Here is a 14,049-nt window from a genome sequence, read left to right as displayed (position 1 = left end):
GAGACTAAAAGGGGCTTCTTTGCTGCTTGCTCTTCACAGGGAAGAGTCAGGAGAAGGTCCCCAGGGTTATGTGACAAGGAGATGTCAGCAGAGCTGGAGCTGAAAACTGCACCTCTGGCTCCTGCTCAGACGGTGCTGCTGGATCCCTGATAAAGAACAGCATTAAAACTCCATCCCTCCTCCTGCCACCCGCTCTGTTTATTGTTTATATGACATGATTATTTTTTAATGGGGATGTATTTTAGTGAGTGAAAATTATTGACATAAAGGAAATGCTGCAGGGCCTTTTTTTTTTTTTTTTTCAAAGTTTCCTGTGTGATGTGAAGTTGCAGTATGTGTTGGTTTCCCAGGAAACCACAGGAGAACGACAGATGATTGGATGCAGCATCAGACTGACTGTGAGAGTCCCCAAGGGTGCACAGAGGCCTGACCATGCTCCGAGACCCTCTTGGCCCTTGGGGTTCTACTCTGGCAAGAGGAAAGACCCACATGCTCTTAGGGAGTTCGTTGGGTACAAGGCGTTGGTCTAAGTCAGAACTGGAGGGATTTTGGAAACTGTGTCTTTGAATTTTGAGGACAATTTTAACATGCGATCCGAACAGCCATCCTGATAAAATTCACGAGCAGCCATGTGAGGAAAGGTGACAAATCCTCTTATTTCTAACTAGAGCAACAGAAGGAGCCCCAGTGTGTGCCATGTGACCAGGCGGGTGCTGTGCACCTGCGAGCTTGTTCATAGAATTTCCGCTTTGACAATAATTTTGAAAATGGTTTTAAAATACCCTGGGGAGAAAAGGCTGGTGCCATTATTTTCTTAGTGAGATATTAGCTTCTCAGAATTCTTCCAGCAGAGACAGTAGGGTTTCTGACCCCTCATCCCCTGGGCTCTGGAGAAGAGGGGCAGCAGGGAAACTGGCCTGTCCGTGGGATTGCCACTGCATGGAGCCACTGACTTGAACCAGGAGCAAAGAGCGCCACGCTCTTTATCCCTAGTGCTGGGGCTCCCAGCTTGGTGTGACAGACACTCTACTGGGGGCAGATGTGGCCAGGAAGACAGGCACCTGGTCTAAGAACTTGGTTTAACCTGGACAGGGCTGCAGGACAGCTGCTGCAACTCTTGTCCAATTTCCTCTGTCCCCCAGCCAGCTGCCTGTTAAAGAGGCCCTATTCCAGGCAGGTATGGCCAGGAGACCTGGGCTCTGCCCCCTTGCCAGCCTTCCCTCTTTGGCTGCAGGGACTGTACCAGGTGGGCCAGCCTGACAGTACGGGGCCCCAGCTGTCCCAGCCCAGGTTGTTTGTAGAGAAGAAGCTCTACACAGAGAGGAGCAAGCCTGGAAGAACAGGGGTAACCATCTCAACCAGTGCCACCCACGTGACAGGTGTGTCACTACGGAGAAGAGGATCACTGTCCCAGCTTTGGTGCAGTGACTTGGGGTCATTGGTGTGTCTGGGAGATAATCCATAGGAACAGAAGATGGAGCATGCCCAAGGGTGAAGACAGTGGAGACTGAGGGGTGAAGCAGTAAGAGCTGGTGGCTCCACCATGGTGACAAGTAAAGTCAGTCAGCAGCTTAACAGCGAGAATAGGGAGAGAGACGCTGGGCTAAGGGGCCCAGGTCAGAGCGAGTTTCAGAGATTGATGTCCTCTGGCTACTGCAAAGGGTTGGACATTAACTGGATCAGTGTGTGGAACAATTTATGCCTCAAGATAGCGTCAAAATAACAGAGCTAGTAGGGAGTAGAGGGAAATCGCTGGGTGTGGTGTCAACTGTGGTGGACCATCCAGAACATTCACGGGAGGTGGGAAAAGGGAATGAGGAGAGCCCGACTACAAACATGTCATCCCTGGTGGCCAGAGAGACTGCAAGGCCACGGCCACCCCTCTGAGGAGTGACACCAGAGCATGCACGCTGAGAGCCGGTCCAGCCAGAAGACTAAACAAGAGATGAGCCAATGACAGTCCTAAGGGATGGACATCAGCATTGAGCTCCCACAAGACACCATCCAAAATTACCTACTAAAAGACCCCAAGAAGGTGCAATGCATGCACAGGGAGGAAGGCAGCCCCTGAGGGGCCTGAGGTTGGACTAACCAGGCAAGACTCCAAGAGCAGCCATGAAAATGATGTTCAAAGACCTAGGAAGATATGTGCCAGGAATCAAGGGATGACGTGAGGATAATATCACAGCAGTGGAGAGAATCAATAAAGAGATGGAAATCATAAAAAAGGGACCAATTGGAAAACTTTGGAGTTGAAACAATACTATAACTGAAATTAAAAATTCACTATTGGGCTCAACAGTAGATCTGAGCTAGCAGAGGAAACAGTCAGTATGCTTGAAGATAAATAAATGGAGACTATGCAATCTGAAAAAAAGAATACAAAAAACAGAAATGAACAGAGCACTAAATGTGAGAGCACTAAGTACGCCAACACTGTGTAAAGGGAGCACCAGAAGGAGAGGAGAAAGAGGCAGAAGCAGCAGAACTCTGAAAGTAACAATGATTTCAAATTCCCCAAATTTCATAAAAAGCATCTACATATACAAGGAACTCTGTAAACTCCAAGCAAGAAAGAGGCAAAGAGAGCCACACCTAGGCCCAGCACAGTCAAAAACAAAAACAAGAAATGCTTAAAATCAGCAAAAGAAAAAAGACTCTTCATATACAAGAGAACATAAATGATATTACAACTGAATTCCAGTCAGAAAATAAAGTGGACAGTGGGTACTATAGTCAACGTTCTGAAGAAAACTGCTAGTTGGGAATCCTACGTCAGCAAACCTATTTTCAAAAATGAAGGTGAAATAAAGACATTTCCAGGTAGATGAAAACTGAGAAAAATTCATTGCTAGCAGATCTGCCTTGCAAGAAATACTACAGGAAGATTGTCAATTTGAAAGCAACTGACAGCAGACGGTAATTTAAACATACACACCCATAAAATAAGATAAAAAGACACAAATAAAGGTAATTACATAGGAAATTTAAAAGACAGTATAATTACATATTTCTTCTCCTTTCTTCTTTCTGATTTAAAAAGCAGTGGTGCATAAAACAGTATGTGTATAATTAGACCATTGGGCCTATGAACCTATAGAAATGCAACGCACAGAACAGCAGCAACACAGAGGAAGCGAGGGAGTAAGAACTGACCCCTGCCAATAGCCTGAATCCACAGAAAGAACCAAAGAGCACCAGAAATGGAGAAAAGGAAGGTGAAAGTGACAAACGCTCTAAATACATACTTGCTCTACTTTCTTCTCTCAACTCCTTTAAAAGACATGTAATTATGGAAAGTAATGATTATGAAAACGCATTCTTGAGTTTATAACACATTTGGACACAATGTATAATACATCATAAAAGGGGAGGAGGGAACATAGTTCTCTTTACATATCACTGATATTCAGGATAAATCTGAAGTGGAAAATGATACCAGAGCAAATCACTAATGGAAATAACTAAAAAGTACAGTAAAAGCAAGACTGAGGGAATTAAAGTGGTACACTACGTAGTATCTATTTAACAAAAAGGAAAGTAGTAATGAAAACACAGGGAAATATAAGAGACATATAAAAGGCAAATATTGAAATATCAGACATGAATTCTACTTATCTTTATGTTAAATGTAAATGGATTAAATAGTCCAGTTAAAAGGCAGAGATGGACAGAATGACTAAAATAACATAATTCAAATAACATAATTCAAATATACACTTCCTATAAGAGACAGATTTTGAATTCAAAGACACAAATAGGTTGAGAGGAAAAGGATACAAATTAGGTACCCTGTAAATAATAACCAAAGGAGAATTGGAGTAGGTATACCAATATCAGACAAAATGGACCTTAAGACAAAAATTGCTACTGGAGTCAAAGAGGGGCTTTCTATGTGAATATAAGGGTCAACCTGTGAAGAAGATGTAACAATTATAAACATATGCACCTAACCATAGAGTATCAAAATACATGAAATTAAAATTGACAGAAATGGAAAGATAAATACAGAATTCAACAATGATAGTCGGAGACCTCAAGTACATTAACAGATGGCAGATGATTAAATAAACAGAGGACTTAATACTGTAAATCAATTAGTACTAAAATTCACATACAGAACTGTCCATTCAACACAGCAGAATAACACTCTTCTAGTATAGACCACATGTTAGAATGTAAAAGAAGATTCAATAAATTTAAAAGGATTGAAAATATGATTAGCAATAATCAACAGAGGAATATCTAGAAAATTAAAAATATGAGGAGATAAAAATTATGCTCCTAACTAACCAATGTGTCAAAGAAGAAATTAGAAAGAAAATTAAAATATACTTTGAAACAAGTGGAAAAAACACAACATACTGAAACTTATGGGAGTTAGCTAATAGCGCTTAGAGGGAATAGTATGGCTATATGAGCCTGTATCCACAAAAAAGAAATATTAAATCTAAATAATCTGAACTCCCAGCCTAAGAAATTGGATGAAGAGCAAAAAAATCACAAAATGTACAGAAGAGAAGAAATTACAAAGATTAGATAGAAATGAATGAGAGAGAGTAGAAAAACAATAGAGAAAATCAACAAAGCAAGTTGGTTCTTTGTAGAGATCAATAAAATTGAGAAAATGAATTAGACTAAAGAAAAACAAGGGAGAGAAGACTCAAATTATTTGAAAAAAATTTTTTTAGTTGTAGATGGACACAATACCTTTATTTTATTTATTTATTTTTATGTAGTGCTGAGGATCGAGCCCAGTGCCTCACAGGTGCTAGGCAAGTGCTCTACCACTGAGCTACAGCCCTGGCCCAAGACTCAAGTTATTAAAATCAGTAACTGACTAAGGAATAACGTTCCTGAAATTAAAGACGCAAGAAATAACAGTATCTCACAAATTAGATTATTGAGATGAAATGAATGATATCCTAGAAGAACCCAAATGACTGACATGGCTTAGAGAGAAAATTAAAAAAATGGAATATATCTACCACAAGCAGAGATAAAGAATTAGTAATTAAGAAAATAGGAAAACTGAATATACCTGGCACAAATAGACATAGGATTAGTAACTAATAACGTATTGCAACAAAAAGCCCAGAATCATATGGCTTCACTGGTGAATTCTAACAGATATTCAAAGAAGAATTAATACCAATTAGGAAAGAAACTTCCCAACTAATTCTACAAGGCCAGTCTTACCCTAATTATATATATATATGTAAGAAAATTACAGACCTGAATCTCTTTTAAATGTAGATGAAAAAGTCCTCAATAAAATGTTTACAAACTCAATCTAGCATCATAGAAAAAGGATTATACACCATGACCAATGGGGGTTTGTCCTAGGAATGCAAGGATGGTTTAATATCAACAAGTTGATTAACATAATACTCTATATGAATAGAATAAAGAACAGAAAACCATCTCCATAGACAGAGAAAACTGGCAAAAATCGAACCCTTTTTAACATCACAAACATGCATCCATCTAAACCAGATAAAAGGCACATTATTTATAATAATCAAAAGCAGAAGCAAACAAAAGCAAAGAGTCATCAGAAGATGACTCAGTCAGCCTGTTTTCAGAGGGAACCAGAGGCTGGTGTATGGCAGACTGGTGAAATGATCTTTGCACATCCCCGGATTGTATGCATGGTTTGCTGTGCCTACACTGTACAAACCACATGGTTTATGCTATACCCACTTTCTTCCTGGGAGTCTGGGGTTTTGGCACATTCATGAGCCTAGGAGCTGAGTCCTCTGAGCAGTACCCCCCGGGCTGCCTGTAGCTGACTGTGCTCTGTCCTCTCTCTGTCATACCTCTCTATCATGAGCACAGCTCTACACTGAGTCCTGTGAGTCCTAGCAAATCACTGAACTTGGGGGTGGTCTTAGGGATCCTGGACACAAACTTAAATGTCCATCAAACTTAATTTTAAAATGTGGTGTATCCATACAATGGAAACATTATGCTGAGTTAAATAAACTGGTCACAGAGACCATCTGATTTATTTGGGTGAAATGTCCACCAGAGGCAAATCTAAAGAGGCAGAAAGTTTGGGGAGTGGTGCCAAGACCAGGGAAGGCCGGTGGTGAGAGGTGGGATCTCAGTGGTTGGGTGTTGGGGAGAGGCTGGTAATGGAACAGGGCGTGGTTTGGGGTGATGTTCCAGGGTTTGTGGGGATGGCCACTCCACTCTGTGAGTACACCGAGGCCACTGAACTGTGTGGCTCCATGGTGAGCTGTGTGGCCTGTGAATCGTGTCTCAATCCAGTCATTTAAAACACGGTTTAAAGTGAACTTCGCCATCTGAACTGGCACTTCCAAAATGGTCTGCTTCCCTAGGTTCCTCTGTTGGGCTTTCCTGAATACCCAGTGCCTGCAAATCTCCCAAGTTCATAAGCTTTAAGGATGGAATGCAGAAAGACTATTTAGCAAAGGACTCTCCAAAAATGAAGGGTTATGTTTGAGCTACCTGATGGTCCAGGCCTGGAATTCTTAGATGGGACTCGGGGACCTTTGATCCAGGGACCTATGAGAGACTTCAGGGAGCCCCATGCCCCCATGGTCCTAGGTAACATTCTACATACAGGCGGGGAGAATGTCTACACCTTTCATGGACTTCTGGGAGGAGCCCATGCCCAAAGGCATTGGGAACCTGGAGGTGCATCTGTGGAATTACAGAGAAACCCTTGCATCTCAGCACAGGGCTTGCCCCGGGAGCGGGCAGTTTGATCACAGGCCCTGGCCTCCCCTGCCACATGACTGTGCCTCAACAACTCAGTTCCAAATGGCAGGTGTGGCGGGAAAGATGGACTCAGAGCCCAGTGCTGGCCCAGCTCATTAGTGTGTGCCTTGGGAACATCCTGAGACCTCTTGTGGCCTCGCTCCTCCTCTGGTTTACAAGGACATGACCACCTCTGTGCAGAATTCCATTTAGAGTGGATTCCATGTCCCTCCCCATGCCTATCCTCCTCCCCTTCCCACCCTCTCCCTGCACACTCACCTCGCTCCTCCCACCTGTATACAGGTGTTTCTGTTTAGGTATGTATGCTCCCTAAACTCATTCAGGACTCTAATTGGTTGTCTGTGCTGGGAAATGTAAGATACTGAGGCAGTACGCTCCTCTGCGGGTATTTGTCTATGTGTGCATGTGTGTGTATTTAAATATGTGTGTAGGCATGTGTGTTAATGTGTGTATATGTAAGCGTGTGTGCATGTGAAGGCATGTATATGTATTTAGGTATGCATGTGTGTATGTATGCATTGTGCATGTGTGTAGGGCATGCATGATGTGCAGCCTAGCTCAGTGCCTGAGGGCATTTAGAAATCCTCCAAAAAATCAACTGAATTTGAATCTCAAAACCCTCATCCATTCAAGAGGAGAAGGAGACCCAAGGCTTCCGTGAACCCATTCTGAGAATACCATGAGCACCTACAGTTCAGAATCCATGAATCCAGTTCTGGCTGCTCTAGGACTCACCATCCACCGCCCCGCACCAGGCTGGATAGGATGGAGTGGGCAGGGTTAAGTTGAGCTCTGGAGACCAAGGACCCGTGCGGCACCCAGTTCCCTGTTGGATGACCTTAGCGTCTAAACAGGAAGGACGCCCCACATCATGGGAGGTCAAACGCAGCCCATGCTCAGTCCCTCAGAGCAATGCACACCCAGTGCAGGTGAGCTATAAGCACTTCCAGTGTCCCGTGGTAGCTAGCATGTGGTTATCAAAGTCCCACACAGTGCCCATGCCAGGGAAAGCATCCCGCAGGGAGTTAAGAACAGACCCGAGGCAGTGCCCAGGTGTGTCTCTTAGTGGTGTCAGCAGGTCCTGCTGGAAGGCCGTGCCCTGATTTCTCACCTGCTGCTTTTGGTACAAGCAGCTGCGTTTCCTTAGTGTGAAAGGCAGGTCAGTTTCTGCAGGATTTCGCCCCTCAAGTTGAGATGAATGCATCTTTTGGGACATTGGCGCTGCCACTTGCTGTTTTTGCCAAGCCCAAGGCAATGATCCAGATGCAAACCCAGCATCCATTGTAAACAGAACATGCAAAGTCAGGGCGAGCCGGGGCCCACTGGCTCCCGCCCGCTGCCCTCTCACTGGGGTTCATACACAAACCACAACAGAAAAGAAGCCATTTTATTGAGCCTTGGGGCTCAATAAGGCCTGAATTCAGGTCAGAATGAAGGTGAGACTTATTTTAGATTAAATATTGATTCAGCGCAGGAATGCTGGGAGGTGGGGCAGGCCTGTATGTGTGGTAAATGGCTGGTGACTTTCGCCCCTCTCCAGGCGTGAGGCCCCTGGAGCAAGGCATGGGGACACTCAAGCCCTAACTGCTGCTTTGGTTGTCTGTGCTGGGAAAGGCGAGAGGCTGGGGCAGTGCGCTCCTCTGGGAGTGCATGAGCCCCTCTCAGGGCCCCCCGTGCAGCCTCCCTGCTGGAAGTCCTCTTGGGCCATAGCGAGTCCTTGCACAGGGGACAGCTCTGCTGGGGAAGTGCTGGGTACCCAGGCAGAAGCAGAGGAGGCCAAGCTGGGCCCAATGCACAGTGGGGCTGAAGCTCCACAGCACTGCAGCAGACCCTCGTGCTCAGTGAGGAGGGACGCGCCTCAGTCGGGCTCACCCACCTGTCAGCTGATCCGGAACTGCTGTTCTGCATAAGGAGCCAAGAACAGGGAGCTTCTCGGGGAGGAGGGGGAGATCTGCTAACGCCAGGGAAGAACTGGAAGCCACTGTCTGGCCAGGAGCAGGGCTCCACTGTCTGCCGGTGCTGCCAGCCCAGCCCTCTGCCACTCGGTCTAGAGACCACCAAGATGCACAGAACCCTCTGGAAATACCAGGTTCATGCGGAAAACAAATGGAAAGACAGTGGGGCCTCAGCCCCAAAGTCCACTCTGAGCAGATACTGGGCCTTGCTGGGCCTCGTCCTTCATCAGGGTGGGTCCAGTGCCAGGGCCCTGCAGGCCCCGTTGAGATGGAGCATGTGAGGGTGTCCAGACACCAAGCGCAGGGCCCGGGGAGTGGTGCTCAGCTGGCGTCGCTGGTGCAGGGGACGCCTACCCTGCTGATCGCCTACCCTGACCCCAGGATCTGAGAAGAGAACCCGCTCCCCAGAGAGTCCACTCATGGCATCTGCTCTACCCAGGCCGTGAGGGTGCTGATGGCCACAGCGGGGGCATCTGAACTGGGGCGCCGGCACTTTCCTCATGTGAAGAGGGGGCTTTGCCATGCACTCCGCCTGCCTCAGGGTGGGCCTGAGGCAGAAGGAGGGGACTTCCTGGGGAAGCAGTCTTGGTTTAGCAGGAGGGATGGTGGCCGCTTCCTGGGGGCAAGCGCACACTGACCTCAGACTCTGACGCGCCCGTCGCCTTCCCCTGGAGGCTCCCGCCCTCCGTCAGTGCGGTGCCGTTGTACTTGTCACAGATGTCCTCATCTGAGTAGTGCAGGCCACCAGGACTTGGTCGTGGGGGGGACCTAGGATGACAGGGGACGCTGCAAGTTACCCCCGGGGAATAGTCACTCTCCTGAGGCCTCCCAAGCTGCTGCTGGCCTTGACCATGCAAGGGGAGGCAGGCCTCAACCTGTAGAGCACTGTGGCAAGGGGTCCCCTGGTGATTCTGCCACCTCCCTTCCTGGTGTCCGTCAGCCCAGGGGCCATGCTGGGCCGGGGCATCGGCAGAGAACATGCTCAAGTGGGAGGCACAGAGAGTGAGAGCAAAGAAGGAGCAGCGCGTGGTGCTGCCGAGGGCAGGGGCCAGGGTGGAGGGGAGATTACAGTGCACTTGTCCTCTGTGGTGGCAGAATGCTAGATGACCCCATCACTGCCCGCTGGGTGGTCTGTCTCCTCAGGTATGGGCAGGGCCTGTGATGCACCGCTAATCACTCGGCATGTGAAGGGGTGTTGTGCCGGGAGAGGGCGTGGGCTGTCACTGCCACCCCCCTCAGGATCACACGAGGTCAAAAGAGACTGGAAATAGAGACATCGTGCTGGTCTTACCCCAGCCAATGGCGGGAAGACGCCAGGGCCCCTGGTGGCAGGGCCACCTTGAAATGCATTCTGTTGAGAGTCTGAGTGAGTTTGGAAGAGGATCTCGCCTGGCTGAGGCTACATATGAGAACACCCCTCACTACACCAGGACTGTGGCCCCAGGAGACCCCAGCAGAGGGCCAGCGGAGGCAGGCCCGAGCTCCTGCCCCACAGAAACTGTGAGGCAGTAAATGCATGTTGGTTTAAGCTGTTACATTTGTCAGACACAATAGAAAACAGACACAGCCTTCAGTCCCCAACTCCTGGTGACGATCATTTTGTGGCCGAGTAAAAGTTCAGCCTCTGCTTTTCAGATGGAGAAAAGCACTTGGGGAGAAAACTCAGAGCACCAAATTGATCCATCTTTAAATGAAGCCAGACTGGGCACATCCTACCGCTCCAGGGTTGTTCAGGGACCCTGCTAGCTGTGGTCAGCCAGCCAGGCAGGGTGTGCTGCCCACGCCCTCGAGGGGAGTGTCCTCACATCCAGGACCCTCACGTTAGGAGGACCGAGTGCAGAGCCAGGTGGTGGCTGCCAGGGGTGACCTTTGTTAAAGTAACCCTTGGTGATCAAGCAAGGAGAAGCCACTGGCCAGGAAGCCAGGCACAGGGAGTGGGAGGGGGACCCTGGTCTTATGCCATAGCCACTGCCTCCCTCAGGTTGGCTCTGTCTCAGTTTTTCCAGGAGAGGCCCAGCAGAGGCCCAAGGGCCTCCTTTCTTTCCACTTCAAAGATAATTTATTTTGGAAAAGACTTCACTTGTCATCTTACCATTTGGGTGACTCTCTCTCTCATTTTGATACTGAGCCATGTACCTACTCCTTTTTTTCTTTTAATTTGAGACAGAATCTCACTAAATTTCTGAACCTGTGATCTTCCTGCCTCAGCCTCCATGAGTCACTGTGTCCAGCTCTATTTGGGTAAATCTTTTAATCTAAGGAGCTAAGATGGTGTCACACAAAGAAGTTGGCACCACAACATAAAGAGACAGGAATCAGTCATGCCACATTTAAAGGCACCTTGGACATGATGCTGGAGGACCGATCCCAGCAACGCTGCCCTGCCCAAGGTCCTCCACTCTTTTGGAGCCCCATGGACTTGCGGACATGCCTCTAGGATCCTTCCGTCGTTGCATTTGGGGACATCAGACTGGAAAGGTGATGGTAAAGAGCCAGCCTTTCTTTGCGTCTTGGTTTTATTTTGTCCTTGGTTCCCAGAAGCTTCAGGATGGTTTGCAACTGACCCTTTCAGGAAGTTCAGGAAGTTGGCCAGAGTCAGTTGACATGGATGCCGGAGCAGCAAGTGCCACAGGAACGCCACGGCTGCGGGCAACCAGGCTGAGAGCTTGGGCTCCCCACTCAGACCACCCAGAAGTCGTGCCCAGGTGGTGGCTGAGCAGAGGCAGCAGTAGGAATATGGAAATGTGTCCTTGGAGACGTGACCTTAGAGCTTAAGAGATGTCCACTGCTGTCCCAAATCTGTGGCCCCTGGACCCACGCAGCTCATTACGAGAGGCCCTCCCAGCCTGAGCTGCTGGGACGCTTTCTCTCTGGGAGGCTCAAGGCGCCCCTCTGCCCAAGGCTTCCTCACCCACCTGGGGAGCTCAGAGCCAGCTATCCAGCTGTCCCGAAGCACCCTTGGAGCTACCTGTAGGCTTTGGTTCTGCTAATACAAGACTGTCTTCTCCCTGTTGTGGGACCCCGGGAGAAATAAATCTCTGTGGGTTGAGACCTCCCACTTCTCCATGAAATGATTTTTTTCTGGGAAGCACCTGGGCTTAACACACTAGACCAATCTGTCCTTGGGCCATTTGCTTCAAAGTTACAAGCCTCTCAGAGGAGCCCAGATCAGATGGCAGCAAGGGAGCAGAGCATATAATATTTTAAAATTCTCTGTGACAAGTTCCTCTTGGTCTTGAAATTATGTGATTGCTTTCCCACAACTCTGTGACAACAGGGAAAGCCTGCCTCTCAGTAGACAAGTGGAATGAAAGATGTGACCAGACATCACCACTCACCACTTCCTGCCCTAAGGAGAGCAACACGGGGCGGCAGCCTGCTCTGCTTGGACTGGTCTCCAGGGTGCTGGCCAAGGGCCAATGGCAGGTGGGAGACCTGCTGGCTGCCTGCCTCCACCAAAGCCTGAGGTCCTCTGTTATTTCTGGCCTTGGGATCCTTCCAGTGATATTAGTGTCCCAAATAGGCAGAAGACAGGAACCACCTAGGCTACCCCTGGGCGATGAGCTAGCGCAGAATGGAAAACAGCCTTGTGAAGGGAAACAGACTTGTGCACTGCCTGTGTCCTGGTGGCTTGTGATGTTTCTGCAACAGAGAGCAAATCCATGTGGACAGGCCCAGAGAGAAGAGGCCCCCTAATGCGCTGGGCATGGGTAAGGCCCGTGTGCCTGTCCAGGGAAGGCATCCCCAGGTGTCTTTTCTACCACTCTCGAGACTGGAAGACCAGGCTCTGGGGGTCGACAAGTCAAGCAGGTCAAGGTTATCCGGCTCATCTTCAGCGAGCCTTGCTTCCTGCTGGAACTGGGAAAAGGCCATGAGGGAAGAGGCCTGGAGGGAGGCCACTCGGCTGCTTTCTCATGCACATCTGAAATGGCCGTCTGCATCGCAGGAAAACATGCAATCCATCAAACGATGAAAGCAACCACTTCCGCTCTAGGACCTGCGTGAGTCTGCTGCAGCCTGCGTGACACCCCGTGAACTAGGAACTCCTGACCCAAGCTTCCCGCTGGGTGACACGGAAGGCCAACCTGGTGGCTGCCAGGTGTTCCAGGTTTTGGTCCTCCACACCTGAGGTCCTGCCCCCTTTTCACATCTCTGCAAATGCACTGGAAACTTCTCTCACCCTCTGCAACCCTGGCCCTGCTAGAGCCAACACTGCCCTGGGGTCTTGGTATCACATCCACAGGGGGTGGTATGTCTGGCTTTCTGGAATGGCACAGGGAGACTCAGTGGGCACCTGTGGGCATGCCCTGGGCCAGCACCCTGCCCTGACTGACCCAGGCCCACCCACTGCCTCCCTACCTGGTCCCATTCTTCTTGGAGAAGGTGCTCTTGACATTGAGGTGGCGGCTGTTGAGCTCCAGGGCAGCAAATCCTCCATTATCCAGGGTCACGGACTCCTCCATGTTGGAGATGCTCTTACCTAAAGCCCCACCGGGAAAGCAAGCACAGTTTTACTGAGCTGCTCCTTGGCCATGCCAAACCTCACAGTCAAGGTCAGGAGTGCTTGGGGTCTTGCTAGATGTAAAGCCCTGCTTTAGCTCTGTAGCAGCTAGAGCCCTGCTGGGGAGCACCGATATGTATCACTTGCTGTGCTGGAGCAAAGTGACAATATTAGCATTTCAGTGTTTATTTTGCCTGATGCCAAAATACCAGTATGCTGGCCAATATTTTATGAAAATGTGCTTGGAATACATAAAAAGTTATTAAGAGTCGGGGAAGTTAAATATTTAGTAAATTTTAAAACAAGACACTCATGGCCATATAGCAAAACAGGAAGTAAAAAGGCAAATTTCTATGGGTGTAGTCGCTAAAGAAAGGGCTCAGGACTTCCTTTTGAGTTAGGTGACAAAAATGCTCCTAGATGGACTGCAGTGACGGTGGCAAGTCACTGAATTAGTAAGTTTACAAACACACATCAGAACACACTAGCAGATGAAATGAACACGCTTGAAAGAAACCAAACCACAGGGCTTCCCCTCTCCTGTGGCATGGGAGCCCCAGTCCTCATGCTTGTCACCAAGCGTGGCCTACTGTGCCTGCCCCACCCCATCACTGCCCGGGCCTGAGCAGGCTCATCCCTCGGGCTCCCCTGATTGCTCTGCCTGGAAGTCCCCTCCCCAGCCTCCTCTGGCCTGCTTACCCCTTCCTCCAGGTGGCAGTGCCGATGTCACTATGGTTTGAGTACAGTGGGTCCCCTGAGAGTCTTGTTGACATTTAATCCCCATTATGGGATATTAAGAGGTGGGGCCAGGTGGGACCTCTGGGAAGGAATTAAATCTGCCCTCAA

At 48.6% G+C, this 14,049-nt stretch overlaps 1 protein-coding gene across 1 annotated transcript in view; it reads right to left on the bottom strand.

The window, feature by feature from the left end:
• Positions 1-14,049, bottom strand: part of Sdk1 (sidekick cell adhesion molecule 1) — an 881,670-nt gene that overhangs the window by 4,493 nt on the left and 863,128 nt on the right. Inside the window, exons 43-44 of the mRNA XM_047533731.1 lie at positions 13,062-13,182; positions 9,341-9,470 (exon numbers count right to left, since the gene is read on the bottom strand). Of these exons, the coding sequence (XP_047389687.1) occupies positions 9,341-9,470; positions 13,062-13,182 (251 nt within the window). The remainder of the gene's footprint in view (positions 1-9,340; positions 9,471-13,061; positions 13,183-14,049) is intronic.

The sequence above is a fragment of the Sciurus carolinensis genome, chromosome 18, assembly GCF_902686445.1.
Source record: "Sciurus carolinensis chromosome 18, mSciCar1.2, whole genome shotgun sequence".
NCBI lineage: Eukaryota > Metazoa > Chordata > Mammalia > Rodentia > Sciuridae > Sciurus > Sciurus carolinensis.
Note: the sequence above shows the minus strand (reverse complement) of the source record. Positions and strands in the feature narration are given on the sequence as shown.